General features: G+C 38.9%; 1 protein-coding gene across 3 annotated transcripts in view; it reads left to right on the top strand.

Annotated features, from left to right (window-relative positions):
- RRAS2 (RAS related 2) overlaps positions 1-12,591 on the top strand; it is a 74,826-nt gene that overhangs the window by 35,236 nt on the left and 26,999 nt on the right. The window contains exon 1 of one of the 3 annotated variants that reach the window (XM_006937120.3): positions 3,180-3,230. The exons of 1 other annotated variant lie outside the window; for it this stretch is intronic. In XM_006937120.3, the coding sequence (XP_006937182.1) occupies positions 3,195-3,230 (36 nt within the window). In that variant the 5' untranslated portion in view covers positions 3,180-3,194. Of the gene's footprint in view, positions 1-3,179; positions 3,231-5,106; positions 5,129-12,591 lie in introns of those variants that run through there. One more of the 3 variants, XM_019812092.3, reaches the window with a different exon arrangement.

The raw sequence follows: 12,591 nt of genomic DNA, 5'->3' as shown, positions 1-12,591 counted from the left end.
GTTTTTTTTTTTTTTTTTTATGGTTTAGTGAAGTTGACCTGTAATTTTCATTTTACCTAATGTCCTTGTCTGATTTGGTATCTAGATTTTACAGGTCTCATGAATTGAGGAATATTTCCTCCTTTCATTTTCTCTGAATCTGTGTACTACTGGAATTACCTGCTCCCTGAAAGTTTGGCGGAACTGGCTTTTACCACTTCTGGACCTGATTTTTGTATATGTGTAGCAAGGTTCTTTTCTTTCTTAATTTTTTCTTCTTACGGTCCTAGGACTCTTCAGGATTCCCCTCCCTCCCTTCCTTCTGAGTGTTGAGCATGGTAGAGGGGGAGAGGGAGGGGGGGAGGGAGAGGGAGAGGGAGAGAGAGAGAGAGAGAGAGAGAGAGAGAGAGAGAGAGAGAGAGAGAGAACGAACGAACCCCAAGCAGGCTCCATGCTCAGCACAGAGCCCAATGTGGGGCTGAACCCCACCACCCTGGGATCATGACCTGGGCTGAAATTAGGATGCGCGACGCCCAACTGCCTGAGCCAGGTGCCCCAATTCAGGCATTCTAATTCTGTCCCAAGACGGGTTAGCTCAAATGAGAGTAGGGAGGTCTTACTGATAAGAAAACATAGGAAAGGAAGAACTTCAGGAATGAGTCGGAATTTGAACTGGAGACTAGACTTTGGGCCAGAAACAAGTTGGGGGTGGGTGGGAGGGAAAGGATCTATTTCTGAGATTTTGTTCAGTAACAAGGATCTCCTCCCACCAGGCTGAAGTGGGAATAGGTGGGCTAAAGTGGTCTTAGCAAGTTGACCACTCCCTGCTCCCTACTCCCACTCACTCCAGAGTGATGAAACAAAGGTGCACCAACAGAACACAGGACATGGCAGAAGTAGCAAACAGACTCGGGTTTAACCCCTACCTTCCGCCGGGACTTTAGATATTTTGGTACTTTTTGATCATTCTTCAGAGAGTAAGTATAAAGAATAAGGGACTTCAGTGCCATCCTTACGGAGTTCCCTGCTCCATTCCACCACCTTTCCACTAAGAGAAATGTATTGAGAAAATATAAAATTTGCTCCCGATTAGCTAGCTCTTCTGTGCTAGTAGAAGGGGAGACTGTATTATGGACAGTCCCCAAAGGTTTAAAAGTATTGACCTGTATTTAGTTCTTTACAGTCAGTTTATCTTTTATCATTATGTTGCTTAAGTTACTAAGAAGATTAACTCGTATTTTCAAGGTTTTCCCATATCTTATACCCTGTTTCTTTTCATAATTGCTTTTAGGATCTTGACAAATAAATTTCGAAATAAATTATTTAGTATTTTTATTTTTGTCAATCCATGCAGTTTTATACAAACACAGTATATTTAGTGCCTTTCAGAAAAATTCCTTTCCTCTGCTTTTTACAGAAGTTTTCCTGAAAGCACTAAAAAATTGATTAAGGCAAATCTCTGGGCCAACCTGGTTTCATTTTGAAGACTAAGTATGAATGAGTTTCTACAGGAAAAATTTTCCATTGCTGTTGTTTATAGATTGAAATTAGGGAAATGAACAAGTAAATGAGTGTTGCTTAATGAAGCTCTTTTAAAATTTTTGACTTAAAAATTTTTTTTGACTTACTCTCCAGTTTCAGTGTCAGTTGACTTGACTTTAGGTAGAGAGCATGTGACTTGAGACAAGCATGCAATCATTCAAGGTATGCTGCTGCTTAAGAAAAAGACTTTAAAAAATGTGTTAGAACACGGGAAAAAAAAAAGATCTTGCTCTCTTGTGGTTTCACAGGGTGCCAGAGGTCTGGTTGCTTGTATGTTTCACTCAATTGCTTTCTGTTCAATGAGTAGGATCACTACCGTGCCTCACAACTTTGCAGACTCACTGCAGAGGAAATAGCAAGAGGTAAAAATGACCTCAAATGAATGTGGCTTTTTTGTGGGATGGAGTGAGTAGACAGTGTGCTACAACTAAATAAATCAATTATGCAGGAAGACCTTTACTTAACTCATCTTTATATTCTTTTCACACTGTGACTACCCCTGCCCCTATCATTTCTTGTTCTTTAAACAATTGTAAAGTGATTAGTCTGTTGTATGTATGTAAATGATTACAGTTGAGTTGTCTAGAATTTTATAATCTTATTATCATTTCTCTAGTAAGCTCTTTCTTTTCCTCTTTTGGGCTGACAGCTTGCTTACTGTGAGTGCCTTAAGGTAAGAGATCTTAGACTCACTATGGGTTGAATGGAACTAACTTCCTTTATCTCATCATGTTGGATTCTCTTGCATCTGTTTTTGCTAGTTTATCCTGCAAGTTTCTATTATTTTGGTTGTGTAACCATTTTGTACTTGGAAAAATAAAACTTAGTTTTATTTTTCTACCATAAGTCTTGGGTAGCATCATGACCTTTTGTCAGTTTAGTATTGGGTATGAGATATTTTGATAACACTTTAAAGGGGAAGGAGAAATCATTATGTATGGTGAACTTGTAGTTATCGTGCTCTCAGAAGGTGGAAGGGAGTCTGGATAGTTTTATATCTGTGTTTATTGCAATGCCGGTGATACATACCTAGGAAACACTCCTTTGTCTTCTGGCCAGCTTATTACCAATGTCAAGGTTGACTGAGATGTGTGGGGAGGATTTGAGGTCTGGACATTTTACTCCATAAATACAGACAAAATAGAGGCAATACATTTATTTTGTTTTCCGAAGGTAGCTCTCAGTGTAATGTAGTGGTTTTGGGCACCTAATCGAGCCAGACTGCTTGGAATCAGTCTCTACCACTTACTGCCTGTGGCTTTGAGCAAGTTACTGAACCTCTTATGTCTCCTTTTCCTCACCTGTAAGATGGAGACAAATAATAAGTACTTACTACCTCATGGACTTCTTGTGAGGTTTCAGTGAACTAATGTAAGCAAAATACTTAGTGCCTGGCACATGATAAACTCTGTAGAGGTATTGTTGCCAAGTCAATACATGTGACTCAATGTGTATCTGATGTATGTGTCCCTGAAGGAGTTTGAAATGTAAAACTTAATTTTTCTGCAAGTCTGATCTGCAGTGACTTTTGAATAGCCTCAAAAGTGGGGACTGAAAGAATCAATAAAATATCTGTATTTCGGTTGTCTTTACTGTACACTGTCTGCCTTCCTCAGGAAATATTTCTTTTGCCTCAGCTGTTCCGTGGCCCGGCCGAGTCTGGCTCCTTTGTGATGACCACAGCAGGGAAGCTTGTCCTGGGAGACTGGGTGAGAGTCCCATTGGTTAGGCACAGGAATACTGCCATGGAACAAGGGGTTTGCTTCTAAGGGCACCTACCTGAACAGATGCCATTTCATCCCTGGGCACTGTAGTGTTAAAAGAGTGAACGTCCAAAAATAGGATTTATTACGATAGTGATTCATTCATTCAACAAATATTTCTCTAGGGTTTATGTGCATGGCCTTAAGGAGTTTGCAGAGACAGGGTTTTCCTGTTCTAAAGTAGAGTGTTAGTCCTAACTGAAGGGGAAAAACATGAAAATGATTTTGCTCTTCCTGCTGTCTCTAAAAATGGACTGATTCTCCTTTATGTATTTATTTGTTTACTTTTGAGAGAGAGAGGGCGCAGGTGGGGGGGGGGTGGAGAGAAGCGGGGCTCGTGGTCTCCCTACACAGGGCTCGAACTCACGAACTGTGAGCTCATGACCTGAGCCAAACTCAGATAGATGCTTAACGACTGAGCCTCCCAGGCGCTCTGGCCTGATTCTCTTTTAGAAGTGTAGTTGATGATTGCTCTCTTCATACATTTGAAAGCTTGGGTATGATTTGTTTTGTGGAGGAAGGTCAAAAGGAAAAACTGGTAAGTTCTCTCACTTCTGAGTTTCTTGTTGATAAAATGACTACATTTCTTAGAACTAAAGAAATGTCCGGCGCATTTTGTTTCCCAAATAATTTAGTGAAATGTCAATATGAATTTATTCATGTTGGCGCTAAAATATTTTAATAAAGATGTTCTGCATCTTTACAGGTCTGTCTTGCATTTTGTAAAAACATTTGTTCCTGGCAAGATGTATGAATAATTTTTGAATTGTATTTCCCCACTGACGTAGAGGATTACAAGCTGTGGCACTGCCCAAGTGACACCTGCACCCCAGAACTGTGAAGGTATCAGTGTCAGTTGGTAGTGCATCCACATCTCTGCTTCCACGGTACTTTTTCCTAAACTCACCGTAGCATTTATCACTCAGAAACTGTAATATCTTATCCATTCCGAGACATTAATAAACTTTTTAAAATGTTTCTTTATTTTTGAGAGAGAGCCAGAGCGAGGGAGCACAAGTGTGTGAGTGGGGGAGGGACAGAGAGAGAGGGAGAGAGAATCCCAAGCAGGCTCAGCACTATCAGCACAGAGCCCGACGTGGGGTTCGATCTGTCAACCGTGAGATCATGATCTGAACCGAGATCTAGAGTCGGACGTGTAACTGACTCACCCATCCAGGCACCCTGAGACATTAAAAAATTCGTATTTTAATGTCTTTGTAGATAGGATGCATCTTCCAATTGATGGCATCCTAGAGTCAACAAAAGATGGGATTTGTTTTCTTGCCTCTGGTTTGATCATGAGTATATACCCGGAGGGCAAGAACTGTTACTCAATTTATTTTTGTTATCTCCAATGTCTGACTTGCATTTAGAAGCCTCACTTTTGCTGAATTGCAGTGTAGCAGTTTTTAGGGTCATCTCACTTAAGTGTTGATTGAAATGAGAGTTTCTTCAGAACACTTCTGCAGGAGGAGGCAAATATTTAAGAGGAGGGCCTGGTAAATGTTAATAAGTAGTTCACGATGACTTCTACTTTCCCCTCCTGCATCCATTCTGTCTTTCTCCTGTGGTTGATTGTCTTGCTTCATACTGACGCCTGCCTCAGTGACAAAGTATTAGTACACTTTACCTGAATTTGTTGCTTTTAGCAGATTCCAGTGAAGTGAAAGACTAAGAATGTTATGTTTTTATTTATGATATAGTATTATCTTGTGAGTATCCTTTGAATATTGCACTGTGCCAAAGTCACTTCTCATTATGTAAATGAGGAAATGGGGAGTCCTTGTGTTTAGGGACATAATGTTTATTTTAGTCCATGGTGAAGAACGACCAAACTTCTGCACGTAAGTTTCTGCTTTAGAAGAATCTTCTTCTGAACTATTTTTTGTTACTTTTATTGGTTTGAGATTATTGTATTTATAAGTAGCTCTGTGATTATGAGACTTGGGGCTTTCACACCCTTATCACTGTAAATCATCTGATTTGCTTGAAAGGTAGTGTAGGTCTAGCCTCCCTTTATCTTGCCCCTTAGTACCTTAATTATCAGTCTTGCAAAATCTAGATGTAATCTTAGTGCTAGAAGAAACTGCTTAGTGGCCCGAGTTTTCCATAGCTTTTATATGTAGGTGATTAGAAAACTGAGACCTTAATTACTATTTTTCTGGAAATGATTTTCATGTAAATTTTTTAAAAATAGACTTTATTTGAGAAAAGTTTTAGGGGTGCGCGGATTAAATGCCTGTCTCTTGATTTTGGCTCAGGTCATAATCTCAGGGTTTGTGAATTTGAGCCCCACTTGGGGCTCTGCACTGACAATGTGGAGCCTGCCTGGGATTCTCTCTCTCTCTGTGCCTCTCTCTCCCCCTCTCTTTCTGCCCCTCCCCTGCTCGCTCTCTCAAAAAAATAAAAAATTTTAAAAAAAGTTTTGGTTTACAGAAAAATTGAGAAGATAAAACAAAGTTTCCATATACCCAGCACCCGGTTTCTCTATTATTAACCTCTTAAATTATATGGTATGTTTTTTAATAACTAATGAACCAATATCGATACTTTATTATTAACCGAAGTTAATACTTTATTCAGGTTTCCATAGTTCTTACCTAATAATCTGTTTTCTGTTTTGTGGTCCCATCAGGATACTGCATTACATTTCATTGTCATGTTTCCTTAGATTCCTCTTGGCTGACTTCCTTTCTTTTTGGTGACCTTGACCATTTTGAAGAGAACTTAGCAAGTATTTTTGTAGAATGCCCCTCTATTGGAATTTGTCTGATGTTTTTCTTATGACCAGACTGGGGTTTTGGGTTTTGGGGAGGAAGACACAGGTGGAAAGTGCCATGCTTATCACATCACATCAAGGGTGTGCACTGTCAACACGATTCTTGACTCTTGATGTTGACCATAGTTGTCTGGCTGAGGATAGTGTGTGTGTGGTTTCTCTGTTCTAAAGCTACTAGTCTCCTTCCCCCTGTGTTCCACGTTCTTCGGAAGGAAGTCATTGTGTGTAGCCCACACTGAAGGAGTGGGGAGGCTGTGTAATTTTGAACAAACATATTTAGATGGCAGAACAGATTGAAAATGTACCTGGAGTTAGTGAAATTTTTGTTTTCAACAAAACCATTGCTGTTTAACCTGCATTCAGAGATTTGGTTTGGCAACAGTTTTCTTTCTCAGTGTTTCAAACTGCACAATTGTGTGGCACCTACTAGCTGTTCCTCTTTACCTACCTTTTGTGCCATCTATCTATCTGATAATTATTTTTGAGAAAATAAAATGAAAGTGAAATGTGGGAGATCATTAGTCAAACTCTTGAATAAAACTTGTTAATATTTTGATCTTCATCGGCTGCTTTTCACCACTTAAAAATATTATTTCTAAAATCAAGTGCTTGGTTGATATGTAAATTATGATTAGAGACCAGAACAGTTTAGGACCCAAAATGATCAAGGGAAAGCACCTTGTCGGAAACCCCCATGACAATAGCCTCTCCTTGTAGTTCCCATTTGTGTGTTTCAATTATAAGGCTTATGTTAAAATTAGATCAGAATTTCCATTGTAGACCCTCAATTTCATAGTTGTGTAACTGCCATATTAACTTGATTGTAAACAAAGGACTGTAATGATGGGCCTTACTTGAGCAATTAAGGGGAGAAATTGTGAGGACAGGATTTGATTCTGAAGGTGAGTTTAACATTTTTTCTTACGATTTTCCAAATTTCACAATGAATGAGGCTGTATTGTTTTATAATTAAAAAACAACTAAAAATAATACAATTAGTTATGAATTCTTGACTTTATCATATTTTTTTGACTACTTTCCCCAAAGTTAGAACCATTTAAATCCATTTACTTTCTTTCACTTTTTGTGTTTTTGTTGACCAACTGAATCTTTCTAGTCCACAGAACGAAAACTTACTTCATGTGTCTGTGTATATCTTTTTGCAATAGATTGTAACGCTGCTACTATGAAGGCAGCTCAGTTTTTCATTTCTACTAGCTTGTGAATAGAAAAACTATTCTGTTTTTTCACTCACTTTTCTTGGGCTTGTAAAATGCACACAAAAAATTATTAGGGAGAAGGAAGGAGTTCATATTTTATAGATGAGTGTATTAGTTTCCTAAGTCTGCTATAACAAATTAGCACAAGTTTGGTAGCTTTAGACAATAGAAATGTATTCGCTCACGGTTTGGGGCCCCAAAACCTTGAAGTCAAGTTGTTGGCAGAGTTAGTTTTCTTCTGGAGGCTCTGAGTGATAATCCCGTTCCATGCCTCTCTCCCAGCTTGCAGTGATTTCTTGGCAGCCCTTGTTGTACTTGGCTTGTGTGGACACATTACTCCAGTCTCTGTCTCTGCCTTCACGTGGCCTTCCGTTCTGGGTCTTGTCTGTTTGTGTCTCAGATCTTCTACTCTTTTCTCTTATAAAGATGCAAGGATTTGATTTAAATCCAGGATGATCGCATCTGTACATCCTTAACTTAATTGTATCTGCAAAGACCCTATTTCTAAATAAGGTCCCATTCATAGGTACTGGGGTGTTAGGAGTTAGGAGTTAGTCTTTTTTTGAGTGCCACAGTTCAGCCCACTACAGTGAGTAAACCTTTTCTTGAATCTGCAAGTAAGCGCTGTAAAAGTACTTTTACTAAACAGAGTAATAGTTTTAGTAGCTGACTTAAGTACATACAAATGTGATTCAGAATTTAGTTGCGTATTTATTTTCTCTTCGTGTGGTTTGCGATTGATGTGGCATTCTTGTACTGTGAAATTAGGCTGTGCACATACAGACAAGCTATAATTTGGGACGTTTAAATGGTGTGAGTAAAGTCTTAAATTCTGTGGACACATGCCATTTAGCTCTTGACTTTTTAAATCTACATATTTGGGTATTTTTGTAAGACGAATGTATGGTTCCTTTTGATAGGAACCATGTTTGTCTCCACTTAAAAGAGTTTAAATTTATCCAGTGATCTAGTCTGATTTAAATTTGTGTGCCGCAAGGAGGGATTTCATAGAAGCCAAGAATTGCTGGGTGGATAAATGAGGTTAAATAATCAGAAGTAAGAAGGGTAGTCCTTGGTGTGAATAGACAGAACCACTTTCTGAGAAGTGCTGGCCCGGCCTCCTGGCTTGTGGTTTGGAGGAAACCTCTGGTGAGAACATTCCTTCTCTCCCACTTTGAAATGGAAGCCATGAGAAATTTAGTTCTTATTGTTATTAGGAGAAGAGGTTCAATAAGGCCTTTTTTTTTTTTTTTTTTTAAAGTTCACCTGTGCTATAGACCCATGGCTATAGTATTTGGTAATGTCATTTTTAAAAACAAGCCCCATCCCCCATCCATTCTCGATCCACATAGGTCTGTTCTGTTTTGTAGCACTTGTTTCAAAAATTGTCATCTTTATTCTGCTTGCTTATGTATTGTCACACCCACTAAGATGTGAGCTCCACAAGCACCAGGGCCGTATCAGTTTCATTCTCTCTCAGGACTGTACCCCAGCTCCTGAGTAGTAAGTACTTATCAAATATTTGTTGAATGAATGACCTTGATATACCGTGGATACTTTTGAAATCCATACATAGACACTTATCTCATTCTTTCAGTGGCACTTTACTATTCTATAATGGATCTACCACAATTCATTTAACATTTCCTGTTAACGGACTTTTAGGTTGTTAATAGTTTTTCACAATAACAAAGCTCGTTGAACATTTTGCCTGGGTGTACATATATCTTTGGTAGTTCACAATTGTTAATATCCTTCATTTGTACCTATGTTTCTATAAAATAATTAAGCACATTTAAAAATGTATTATTTAAGGGCATCTGGGTGGCTCTGTCAATTAAGTGTCCGACTCTTGATTTCGGCTCAGGCCATGATCTCCTGGTTCGTGAGATTGAGCCCTGTGTCAGGCTCTGGGCTGACAGCATGGAGTCTGCTTGAGATTCTCTCTCTCCTCTCTCTCTGCCCCTCCCTGCTCCCGCGTGTGTGCGCTCTCTCTCTCACTCTCTCAAAATAAATAAATAAACTTAAATTATTTCAGTAATACATTTTTTAAGTATAATTGACCAACATTTTTCTAAATATGTATAAAGTGCTTCCCCCCCCCCCCCCCTTGAATCAATAGAAATCTTCTGTCACAACATCTTAAAGGGCATCATAAGCACCATGTACCTACACACTGCTTTGATTACATCTGTGGGATGGTTCTTGGCTAATCCCTATGGATTAGAAGTATCAGAAGACTTCTGTCTGTTGCATAGCAAGAGTGGGAAAGGAAGGCAACAGCCAGTATAGAGTAAGATTAGAGCATCAAACTCAGCAGTGGTTTTCATTTTATTTAGAATAAAACCCAAAGTCGTTACCATGGCCTACATTGGAGTACATGAATGCCTCCATTCATGTACTGTTCTCCCTGTCGTTGATTCTGTCATAGCCACGCTGCCCTCCTTGCTGCTGCTCAGCCATGTCACCCATACTCTCATGTCACTACCTTTAACGTGATGTTCTCTCTGCCTGCAGTGATCTTCCTCCACATAGCAGCGTGGCTGATTCTCTCCACTGACCTTGGATTTTGTCCTCAAATGTCACATTGCCGGCAAAGTCCTCCCTGGCCCTCAATATCACATTCTCCTTGCTAGCTTCTGCTGCTGTCAGCCCCTTTATTTTCCTTTAGAGGTCATATGACCTTTGCTATATTATACATACTTATATGTTGACGGTCAGCCTTCCACAGAACTGCCACAGCCCCATGAGACCTGGATTCCGTCCTCAGCTCCTTAGACATTGTAGGTGCTCTATTAGCATTTGTTAAAAGTTGAGTAGAACGTGGGCTGTGAAAATCACCAGCCACCTTTACCTCTAGTTGTGCTCCTACAGATAATTCATTCTCTGTTCTAGAAGAGATGAGAAATTAAGATGGGTTTTAGGATATTTGTATATGGCAGTGGATTGAAGGGAAAGGAAATGAAAAGGGGAGTAACAGGCCAGGCTCTGGGCAGCAAAAGGAGTTGGTTAGTTACCTGCTTTATGGGGCAGTCTTTCTAAGTTTGGAAAGGAAGAGAACCATTTTTTAAGTGCTTGCTTTGAGCTAAGCAGTGTACAGGGTATTTGACCGTGCCATTTAATCTCCACAGTAGCCCTTTCAAGTGAGAATCATTATGGTCATCTGATAGGTCAGGAAATTGAGATTTAAGATTTATTAAAGAGATTTAAATAACCTCCCCAAGATCTCATGCCAGTCAAATGGGATATCCAGGCCTGACAGACTCCAAAATCCACATTCATTCCTACACTTAGTTTACAATACCTGAAGGGGGATTCTGTGTATATTAATAATTTACATTTCACATAGTGGCATAAAAATATTAGTAAATTTTTATGCATCTTATTTGACTCCTTGTAACAAACTTTTGAAAGTAGCTGTAACTTCAACTTCCCAGGTAATAGTATTTTGTGTTAGTGATGTGCTTTGCTGCAAATTGTACAGCTAGAAAGTAGTGGGAGCTATGGCTGTAAGCAAACCTTCCTGGCTTAAAATCTGATATTCTTTCTATTTTATCACACACATAAAAAACAAAGGAATTCTTTATATCATATACAAATTACATTTGACACAGTGTAGGAGCTAAACCTGCCATAATAAAATTAGCTGGAGTCTTTTAAAAGATCATACAAAGCAAACTCCTCATTCACACTGAAAGTCAAGACAGAGGTTGACTCCTCCAGGAACACTTCTCTAGTTGTAGAGCTGGGACTGTAATCAGGTGTCTTCACACTCTCATGCTCTGCTTTTATTGTTAAAAGAGTTTGTGCTTAATATGTCTAGGTCTTTCCCCTCGATTCCCTCTTTCATTCACATGTTTTGGATTTCAAAGCCTCCAGTAAATTTTCCCTCCCATCCGGTGTCTCCCAGCAACCAGGTTGGGTTCTTCCCACAGGTAATGGTATTTGTGTATCTTTCCAGAGATATTTTATGTACCATAAAGCAAATAGGTAAACTATTTAACAACATATCTTGGAGATTACTCCACATTATTAGTACATGAAGTCATTTTTTTTTAATGGCTGCATTAATATTGAGTGTTTTATAATTTAAGCAGTCATTTACTGAAGGACATTTAAGTTGCTTCCATTCTTTTAGATTAAAAAAATTCAATAATGAATAATCTTGTACATGTTGTTTCCTATGAACAGATGTATTGGTAAGATACATTTCCAGAAGTGAAATTGCTAGATCAAAAAGTGTGTGTGTGTGTGTGTGTGTGTGTGTGTGTGTGTATAATGTTTTATGTTGCCATCCTTAGACCTTTATTCTTAATGTAGAAATGGAGTGTTTTCATTTTGAATGAAACTTTTAATTTTTTTTCTATTTGGCAATAGCAGTTTATAATTTTAAAGGTAAGTTATTTTAAGAGTAACAATATTTCTTTTTTAAACTGGTGCATGTTGCATGCTTTGATGTTAACGTGGCAGATTAAAGAAAGTGTAATGGAAGTGGTGTTGCTTTGGAGTCAGACCTGAATTTGGATCTCAGTTCTACCAACCTACTGACTTTGTGACCTCTGATAGGTCATTTAGCTGCTGAGCCTCAATGATCTCATCGGGAACAATACCAGCCTTACAGAGTTGTTGTGTAGAACTACTGTATTTCATTGATTCTAAGAGACATTTCCCCCTGCATTCTGGTGTCTCTGACATTGAGAGGCTTCATAATCAAAGACATGCCATAGTTGATGTTTTTTTATTCTTTCTTGGCACATAAATTAATGTTGGTCTTAAATTTGATGGCATATTAGAATTGATGAAGTAGGGTAGTAATTCACAAACTGGCACAAGTGAACTGTGCTAGGGTATGGTATAGGCAGAGCAAGTTCAGTGTGATGGGGAAAGTTCAGGGTTGAGGTGGACTGGATGGGTGTTAGGGGAGAAGGAATGTATAGCAATGGAAGTTTTGTTCTAGGTAGCAGTTACCACAAGCAGATGCACCGCATAGTAGAAGGATAGTGCAGTTGGTTGATGGAGCACAAGGGCAGATATAACCCACAAATCTGGGTATATGGAAGTTGGAATTATGGCAGATTGTTGGTTGGTAACAGGACTTTGGCCCGGGATTGAGATTTAGGAACTGTGTACTAATTTAAGGTAGGAAGACTTTAAAATAACGGGGCTATAGGAAAAAATTTTGCAAATGATAGATCTTGTGAGGGATTTGTATCCAGAATATATAAGGAACTCTTACAGCGAACAGTAAAAAGGCAACCCAGTTTAAAAGTGGGCAAAGATTTGAGCAGACATTTGTCCAAAGAAGGTA

The sequence above is a fragment of the Felis catus genome, chromosome D1 (assembly GCF_018350175.1).
Source record: "Felis catus isolate Fca126 chromosome D1, F.catus_Fca126_mat1.0, whole genome shotgun sequence".
NCBI classification, from domain to species: Eukaryota; Metazoa; Chordata; class Mammalia; order Carnivora; family Felidae; genus Felis; species Felis catus.
Note: the sequence above shows the minus strand (reverse complement) of the source record. Positions and strands in the feature narration are given on the sequence as shown.